The sequence below is a fragment of the Rhinopithecus bieti genome, unplaced genomic scaffold (assembly GCF_001698545.2).
Source record: "Rhinopithecus bieti isolate Rb0 unplaced genomic scaffold, ASM169854v2 scaffold_12070, whole genome shotgun sequence".
NCBI lineage: Eukaryota > Metazoa > Chordata > Mammalia > Primates > Cercopithecidae > Rhinopithecus > Rhinopithecus bieti.
In genome coordinates this window covers 1394522-1403626 of record NW_016807449.1, presented here as the reverse complement: position 1 = coordinate 1403626, position 9105 = coordinate 1394522, and the positions used below count along the sequence as shown (strand labels likewise).

General features: G+C 59.3%; 2 protein-coding genes across 5 annotated transcripts in view; both read left to right on the top strand.

Annotated features, from left to right (window-relative positions):
- The window catches only part of NR1H2 (nuclear receptor subfamily 1 group H member 2), a 7297-nt gene extending 1038 nt beyond the window's left edge, over positions 1–6259 (top strand). The window contains exons 1-9 of one of the 3 annotated variants that reach the window (XM_017882091.1): positions 18–38; positions 616–677; positions 765–902; positions 1183–1473; positions 1557–1834; positions 2050–2229; positions 2820–2919; positions 5245–5453; positions 5726–6259. In XM_017882091.1, the coding sequence (XP_017737580.1) occupies positions 635–677; positions 765–902; positions 1183–1473; positions 1557–1834; positions 2050–2229; positions 2820–2919; positions 5245–5453; positions 5726–5872 (1386 nt within the window). In that variant the 5' untranslated portion in view covers positions 18–38; positions 616–634 and the 3' untranslated portion in view covers positions 5873–6259. Of the gene's footprint in view, positions 1–17; positions 39–615; positions 678–764; positions 903–1182; positions 1474–1556; positions 1835–2049; positions 2230–2819; positions 2920–5244; positions 5454–5725 lie in introns of those variants that run through there. The other 2 variants (XM_017882090.1, XM_017882092.1) reach the window with 2 other exon arrangements.
- A 1380-nt stretch (positions 6260–7639) lies between these two features.
- Positions 7640–9105, top strand: part of SPIB (Spi-B transcription factor) — a 47895-nt gene continuing 46429 nt past the window's right edge. For both annotated transcript variants that reach the window (XM_017882087.1, XM_017882083.1), the window contains exon 1: positions 7640–7673. The gene's annotated coding sequence lies outside the window, so the exon portion shown is untranslated. The remainder of the gene's footprint in view (positions 7674–9105) is intronic.

The window sequence follows — 9105 nt, the reverse complement described above, 5'->3', positions numbered from 1 at the left end:
TGGAGCGAGGTTGTGGGGGTGCAGCGGGAAGGGAAGAGGTAGAGTGGGGGGGGCATGATGGGAGGAGATGGGGCGGGACCTGGAGCGAGGTTGTAGGGATGGATGAGGCTTGGAGGGAAGGATGCGTAGGGGGCGGGGCAAGGTGTTGGGAAGCCCATGATGGGGGGCTATAGGGGCTGAACCTGGAAGGTTGAAGGCGGAGCATAATAGAAGGGGGTGGGGTCAGAATGAGAAATAGGGATGCATGGGGCAGAAGTGAGGCAGCCTTATGAAGAGGAGGTTGGGGAGAAACTACATGGGATGGAGGCCGTGAAGGCAGAGCATGATTAAAGGAGAATGGGCCCTACCTAGAAAGCAGGTGGATCGGACCTGAGGGGGCGGGGCCTAGAGCAGGGGCGGGGCTTAAGACCAAGCTGAAGGCTGGCCTGGAACAGAAGGGGCGGATCCTGTTAGAAGGATGGGGAGGGTTTGTAGGACAGCAGGAACCAAGGCTGTGGCTGAGAGTAGGGTCTCTGGAGAGATGGAAGTAACAGTGGAAGCCCTGTCAGGACCTGTAACTGACCTAACCCAACCCTTCTTAGCCCCACAAGGCTCTCAATTCCCTCTATTCTACAGGCTGCTCCGTGACCCCACCATGTCCTCTCCCACCACGAGTTCCCTGGATACCCCCCTGCCTGGTGAGTGACTCTCTTCCCTACCCAGCCCTTATCACACACTAGCAGAAGCTCACTGTACTACCCCTCCCGGATTCCACCCTCTTCCAGGAAATGGCCCCCCTCAGCCTGGCGCCCCTTCTTCTTCACCCACTGTAAAGGAGGAGGGTCCAGAGCCATGGCCCGGGGGTCCGGACCCTGATGTCCCAGGCACTGATGAGGCCGGCTCAGCCTGCAGCGTGGACTGGGGTGAGACAGGGCCTAGAGACAGGGCTCTGGAGTTGATGTGGGGGCTTAGGGAGGGAGAAATAAATGGAGATGGGAATGGGAGGCCCCTGATCTTTGCTTTTTGTTCTCGCTTTCTCCTTGATATATACATTTTTCTGAATTGCAATTTCCCTGAATGTGAGTAGCACCTCCTCTCTCTATCCATCCTCTGGTGCTTTGCCTGGGGATCTCCTGTGGGCCGATCCCTCTGGTTCGTGTTTCTCCCTGTGGCTCTCTCATGGCCTCTGCTTACCCACCCCAGTCATCCCAGATCCTGAAGAGGAGCCAGAGCGCAAGCGAAAGAAGGGCCCAGCCCCGAAGATGCTGGGCCACGAGCTTTGCCGAGTCTGCGGGGACAAGGCTTCCGGCTTCCACTACAATGTGCTCAGCTGCGAAGGCTGCAAGGGCTTCTTCCGGCGCAGTGTGGTCCGTGGTGGGGCCCGGCGCTATGCCTGCCGGGGCGGTGGAACCTGCCAGATGGACGCTTTCATGCGGCGCAAGTGCCAGCAGTGCCGGCTGCGCAAGTGCAAGGAGGCAGGGATGAGGGAGCAGTGTGAGTGCAGTGGGAGGGGGCGGTGCCGGCCTGGCCCGCTGGCCCAGCCCTGGGGTTCTGCTGAGGCCTGCATCCCCCTACAGGCGTCCTCTCTGAAGAACAGATCCGGAAGAAGAAGATTCGGAAGCAGCAGCAGCAGCAGTCACAGTCACAGTCACAGTCGCCTGCGGGGCCGCAGGGCAGCAGCAGCTCAGCCTCTGGGCCTGGGGCGTCCCCTGGTGGATCTGAGGCAGGCAGCCAGGGCTCCGGGGAAGGCGAGGGTGTCCAGTTAACAGCGGCTCAAGAACTAATGATCCAGCAGTTGGTGGCGGCCCAGCTGCAGTGCAACAAACGCTCCTTCTCCGACCAGCCCAAAGTCACGGTACTGCCCTCTCCACAACCTTGAGTGTGATGGTAGATGCCTCTCCCAATCGGGTAGAGACAGCTGGGCCATCGCCCAGGGTGTGGGAGAATGAGGCTCCAGAGGGCAGGGGCTTTGGGAGGAGGGTCCCCCAGGGTGCAGGCTTGGCCTCAAGGTGGCCGCCCCAACTTAGGCTCACAAAGACCTGGGAGTGACCCTGGTGTCCCGTGTTCCAGCCCTGGCCCCTGGGCGCAGACCCCCAGTCCCGAGATGCCCGCCAGCAGCGCTTCGCCCACTTCACGGAGCTGGCCATCATCTCAGTCCAGGAGATCGTGGACTTTGCCAAGCAAGTGCCTGGTTTCCTGCAGCTGGGCCGGGAGGACCAGATCGCCCTCCTGAAGGCGTCCACCATCGAGGTAATGGTCCATCTGCCCACAAGGAACCCCAGAGATAGCTCCAGGACAGATGCTGGGAGCAGGGTTGAAGCAAGACCAGTCCTTGCCCTTGTAGGATGACATTCCATGGCAAACAGAGTCTTCTATGAGCCAAGAAGAAAAAGGGAAAAGGGTCTGAGGCTGAGAAAATTGAGGATCAGGCCAGAGAGGTATTTTAGAGAAAAGTTGCCAAAAAGGCTTTTCAGAGGAGTTAGCATTGAATCAAAGTAGGGATAACATGCAAGTATTGAGCACCTACTGTATGCTAAGCTCTACACCAAGTGTTGGCATATGGCAAAGAACAAAGCAGATCAAACCTCCTGCCCCTATACCTTGTGCCTACCTCGGAAGGAGTATCCTGAGGAGGGGGGATGCAACGTGTGCGAAAGCCCAAAGCGAAGAAAGAGCTCGGGCTGTCTCACGTGATGGCTGCACGCTGGTGTGGCTGAGAGAACGGGGGACGAGGATGAGGGATATTCCTGGTGAGATTAGACCCCCATTTGGGCCAGCAGGGGAGGGACTGGCAGCCTAAGGGTCACAGGGCTTGAGCCCTCTCCCACTGCCACCCTCAGATCATGCTGTTGGAGACAGCCAGGCGCTACAACCACGAGACAGAGTGTATCACCTTCCTGAAGGACTTCACCTATAGCAAGGACGACTTCCACCGCGCAGGTAGGCCGGGGGGCTGTGGGGAGGCTTAGCGCCCCTGCTGGCTGGAAGACCTGGGGCCAATCGGGGCCAATTAATTCATCCTCGTCAGAGTCTCTGTTTCTTTATCTCCAAAGTTGGGGTGAGGGTTGAGCCAAGGTGAGAGCAAGACAAGAGTGTGTATGCCATGCGTGGTGGCGTGTGCCTGTAGGCCCAGCTACTCAGGAGGCTGAGGAGGGAAGATTGCTTGGGGCTACAGTGAGCTGTGATTGTGCCACAGCACTCCAGCCTAGCGACAGAAGAGACCGTGTCTCTATTTTTTTCAAAAAAAGCATGTATTGGCCGAGCACGGTGACTCACGCCTGTAATCCCAGCACTTTGGGAGGCTGAGGTGGGTGGATCACGAGGTCAGGAGGTCGAGACCATCCTGGCTAACACAGTGAAACCCCGTCTCTACTAAAATACAAAAAATTAGCCAGGCGTGGGGCGGGCACCTGTAGTCCCAGCTACTCGGGAGGCTGAGGCAAGAGAATGGCGTGAACCCAGGAGGCGGAGGTTGCAGTGAGCCGAGATCGCGCCACTCTACTCTAGCCTGGGCAACAGAGCGAGACCCCTGTCTCAAAAAAAAAAAAAAGCATGTATTGAGTGCCGACTCTGTACAGTGGGTTGCAGTGGAAGTTGAGACAGAAAGGCCCTGTTACCATATCAGGCGTCTTGGTGGGCACTAGGGAAAGCATCCCCCCACCCCAAAACCTGGTCTCACCCAAGGGAGGCAGGCTGGAGCTCAGTCCATTGTGAAGCGGGCAGTCTTCCCTACTGTCCAGGAGCACTGCTTCCTGCCCTCCGAGAGAGTGAGAGGCACTGCCTAGGAAAAGGGTGGGAGGCGCATTGCTAGTGCTGTAGAGCATACACCGGGGCCTCGCTTCCTCATCGTTCCGTAATCTGTGTGGGACCTCTCTGCATTTCCCGACATCTCTCTGAGCCCCACCCTCTCCCCTTCCTTTTACCCTGGCCCTTTCACCACCCAAGACGGTCCCAGTAACCCTTTTAGTATGAGCTTAGCAGAGCAGGGCTTCGTGGAAGCGTTTCTGGCGGGGGGATCGGCGATTGCAAAGGCCCTGAGGTCAGGGAGAGCCAGTGGTTTGGAGGAACTACGGGAGGCCCAGGCAGCTGGAGCACAAGGAGACGGGGTGGAGAGGTTGGGAATCCCACCCTACCCCTTCCCAGCCCCTCCTCTGCCACCACCCTGGAACACTGCCAGAGTCCCCTTGAGGAGCCCCTGCCTCCAGCGCCGCCTGATGGAGCTGCTCACAGGGCAGGCAGAAGGGTCCTGTCAGCACTTGAGGCCGCCCACATCCCTCCTCCGCTAAGAACCCTCCACAGCTCCCGTCTCACTAGGAGAAGAGCTAGAGTCCTCTCTGTGGCCCACAAAGCCCTTTAGGACCTGGACTCGCTCACTTTCTGCCCTCAGCTTCCAGCCTCTCCCCCTCCTCCAGTCACTCTGGGCTCTTCCTGGCACCCACCTGGCGTGCTGTACTTGGGAGTTTCCTTTGCCCAGAACTAGGGGGACCAACTGGTCCTGGTTTGCAGGACCTTCCCAGTTTTAACACCGAAAGTCCCATGGCCTGGGTAGCCCCCTGTCCCAAGTCTTGGGAACAGCAGACAGTTGGTCACCCTCACAATCTCTCACCTCCTTGGGGTTGGTCACTGCTCCAGCGTCACCCACAGCATGGTCTTCCCTGCCCGCCTTGTGTAAAATAGAACCGTGGCTCAGCAGGGCCCTTCGCCCTTCTCTGCACTGCCTGGTTCCATAGAACTCAGCCTTCTGACTGGCTGGGCCTCTTCCTCATGTGTTTGTCTATGACCTGTTCCCTAGGCCCTCAAATGTAAGTGCTGGGGCCTGGCACGTGGCAGGTACTCAGTGATGTTCGATGAATGAACGAACAAATCAGTCGTGGGAATGAGTTTGGGCTTTACCTGAGCAGTGGAAACCAGTGCAGGGACCGACACGATGGTTTTAAAAGCTTCCCTTTGCCTTCGTGAAGGGGCAAGGATAGGACCCGGGGAAGCTGCAACCACCACCAGGTGGGAAAGGGAGGGTGGTGACAGGATAGAAAATACTGAGGAAACATGCACCCTCATTATTCATTCCCTCACTAGGCGGGATGTGTGGCACACCTGCTACGTGCCAGCACTCCCATGGGCACGGGGCACAGGTGGACAGAAATGACAAGAACGCTGTGATTACTGCTGTGTTCCCAGCCCCAGTGACTGTGGGCGGTGCCAGGGGCGAGGCTGTGGGGCCCGGTTTCAGGCTGAGGGAGTCACGGGCTGCCTCCCGCCCCGTAGGCCTGCAGGTGGAGTTCATCAACCCCATCTTTGAGTTCTCGAGGGCCATGCGGCGGCTGGGCCTGGACGACGCTGAGTACGCCCTGCTCATCGCCATCAACATCTTCTCGGCCGACCGGCCCAACGTACAGGAGCCGGGCCGCGTGGAAGCGCTGCAGCAGCCCTACGTGGAGGCGCTGCTGTCCTACACGCGCATCAAGAGGCCGCAGGTAGGGCCCCGCAGCGCCTCTGCGCAGAGCCAGCTACGTCCCGCGGCCCACTTGGTCCGTCCAGGCTAGGCTCTGCCTGGCTGCTGTCCCCTCCGGCAGTCTTTCCTCAGGCCCCACCCTGCTGGACTGGGAGCCAGGTCTAGTCCAGGAACAGGGCCGGGCCCCACGCTGGCTCCCACGCCTGACCGGAGAGGGTCCCTCCTTTCTGTTGGGGTGGGCCGCCCAGAGCCTGGCCAGGCAGGAACTCAGTGCCCACCTGCCTCCTCCCTCAGGACCAGCTGCGCTTCCCGCGCATGCTCATGAAGCTGGTGAGCCTGCGCACGCTGAGCTCCGTGCACTCGGAGCAGGTCTTTGCCCTGCGGCTCCAGGACAAGAAGCTACCGCCTCTGCTGTCAGAGATCTGGGACGTCCACGAGTGAGGGGCCGGCCACCCAGCCCCACAGCCTTGCCTGACCACCCTCCAGCAGATAGACGCCGGCACCCCTTTCTTCTCCTCGGGTGGAAGGGGCCCTGGGCTGAGCCTGTAGACCTCCCAGCCCTCAGCCCTTGGGATGAGCCCCAGTCCGGGTCCAGGAGGCTCCCTCCCTGCCCACCAAGTCTTCCAGAAAGGGTGAAAGGGTTACAGGTCCCGACCGCTGACCCTTCCCGGCTGCCCTCCCTCCCCAGCTTACACCTCAAGCCCAGCACGCAGTGCACCTTGAACAGAGGGCGGGGAGGACCCATGGCTCTCCCCATAGGCTGGGAGACCAGGGGCCTTCCTCTTCCTCTGCTCCTTTTATTTAATAAAAACTGAAAACAAAAACAGGCAAATAAAAATATGAATACAATCCAGCCCAGAGCTGGAGTGCAAGATGGAGAGGGCGTGGGCTTCTAGGGACCTCAGTGACACCGGGTCCCTGAACCTGATTGAGCATGTGGGACTGGGTCTTCCCAGGCTGGTGGGAGGGGTGGCACATAGGGTCCCAGTGCTGGGTGGTGTGTCGCCTGCTGTGAAAGTTCAGGGGCCTGACAGCCTCAGGATCACCTCCCTGGACAGGGTGAATCAGGACTCACCCTTGAAGGATAAACAGGACTTAAGTGGATGAGGGGACCTGGACTTTCGTCCCAAGTGTTTTCTGAGGCCTCCTGTGGGCCAGGCACTGGGTTGGCCATTCTAGAGATGAAGACATTCACCCAGTAAATGTTTCCGGAGCATTTACTATAGTCAGGCACAATTCTAGGCACTGGAAACATCCGTGAACAAGATAACCACCCTCCTACCAAGACTCAGGGGATAGGGACGTTAATGAGGGTGGCACTGTGGTGGGGCTAGAGGAAGTCAGGCAAGGTGTCACAATAGAGGCAATCGCTGGGACCTAAAACGAGCCCAAGGGCTGGGACTCCAAGTTGAGGGAACAGCACGTGCAAAGTTTGAAAGGTGAGGGACGCTGCGAGTTCGGAGTGAGCAAGCGACGAAGTTCCTCCAATTCCTCTTGCCCCTGTGCCAGCCCTAAAAGAGCTGAATGAGCAATTCCAATCGAGGGCGAAAGGGGGGGTTACATGGAGAGATGCAACTTAAAGGTACATTTATTTGGGGCGGGGGGCAGCGGAAGTGAGAGTAGTTAAAAACGATCACCTTATCCCAAGAGTAGTGTACCGGGCGCCCCACACGTGTCCCCATCACGCGTTGTTGAGTCTAGTTTACATGTGGGGAAACAGGCCAGGATGGAGAACAGATCAGGCCGGGACTCCACCACTTATCGGCCAGCCTCTGCGGGGATCTCGGGCGTCAGGTCACCGGCTGGCTGCTGGGCAGCGACGGGGCAGGGCTCTCCACGCGGCCCCAGGCGAGAGGCGGGCGGGGGACACGGAGGATGCGCGCGCAACACACGAGGGTGGGAGGAGAGAGAATAGAGCAGCGGCGCGCACAGACTGCGCGAGGTCTTGAACGCTGCCGCACGGAGGGGCGTGGCTTCTGGCCGACACGTCATGGGGAGGCGGAATTAAGGGAATTTTTCAGCAAGGGGGCGAGGCCACTGTGCAAGCTGAGGGAGGGGGCGGGGCCTGCCTTGCAGTCGAACGAGCGGGGCGTGGTCCGCTGCCTGGTTGGGCGTGGCCTCGCCCGCACTTGGGCAGGCGGGGGCGTGGCCCGTCTCGGCGCCCCGCGGCTCTGGGCTTGCGCGCGCGGGAGTCAGGGGTCACGGCGGCGTAGGCTGTGGCGGGAAACGCTGTTTGAAGCGGGTGAGTAGAGGGGAAAAGGGGAGTTCGGGGCACTGGGCCTGGTAGGGGACGGGGCTTGACCAGCCAGGCACATAGACCTGAGAGAGGGTTGCGAGGGCACCCTTTGGCCCGGGGGCGCAGGAGGGGCAGCGGCCAGGGGTTTCCTGGGGAGGGCGCGGGGACGCACAGGAAAAGGCCGAGGTGGGGTGGAATTCCTCGGCGGGCAGGGGGCGCATGCGCCGGGCACCGTGGGGCGGGAAGTGGCCCGGGAGCAGCGGGGGCCACTAGGTGGTGGTGCACATGCTGGCTTGGTGTCATCCTGGATTCGCTGGGTGTTTGAGTACTCTGTGCCAGGCACTATTCTGGAAGCAAGAACAAGTCAGAGAAGTCCCTGCGTTGGGAAGACAGACGATAGACAAGCGATGAGTTAATAGTAGCACCAGTAAAGCCCTGCTCTGGGGCTGTGAGATGCTCTCACAAGGGAACTAACGCAGGGTAACATGGTATAATGAGCGAAGACCCTGCTGCTTTAGCTGGAGTGGGCCAGAATCGGCCGCTCTGGGACCCTCAAGTGCAAAGGCTCTGAGGTGGAAGGAGCTCGGCGTATTTGTAGCAGGAGCCGAGGGGACGAGAGTAATACAGATGAGGTCGGAGTCATGATGGGGAACTAGATCCTATAGGGCCTTGTAAACCTTGGTATGGAATTTCTCCTTTATTCCAGGTTCAGCGGGGAGCCGTGGGAGGGTTTGAGCGTGGAAACAACACGATTCGCCCGTGTTTTGAAAAACTCACCACTGACTGGAAATTGGGTTGTAGCAGGAATAAGAATGGAAGGAGGGAGGTCTGTTAGGACGGAGAGAGTCCAGCAGGCAGAGGGAATCAGGCTCAGATTACCTTTGTGGGTGGAGCTACGGGGACTGCCTGATGGACTGGGCGTGGGAGCGAGGGGAAGAGTCCAGGATGACTCTTGGGTTTGAGTCTGAGCAGCAGGCTGGATGGGGAAGGCTAAGGGAGAAGCAGGTTGGGTTGCCGCTCTGAAGGCAGAGATTAGTGGGGGAGTGAGTGAGCAGGGTTTAGAGCGGAACCAGGAGTGGGCAGGGCGATGTCAGTGCCTCGCCTCAGCCCTTCCACTCAAGGAACTTGTTGCGGCGCTCCTTTTTTTTTTGATTCGGAGTCTCACTCTGTTGCCCAGGCTGGAGTGCATTGGCCGCATCTCAGCTCACTGCAAGCTCCGCCTCCCGGGTTCACGCCATTCTCCTGCCTCAGCCTCCCGAGTAGCTAGGAGTACAGGCGCCCACCACCTCCCCTGCTAGTTTTTTGTATTTTTTAGTACAGACGGGGTTTCACCGGTTTAGCCAGGATGGTCTCGATCTCCTGACCTCGTGATCCGCCCGTCTAGGCCTCCCAAAGTGCTGGGATTACAGGTTTGAGCCAACGCGCCCGGCCCTTTTTT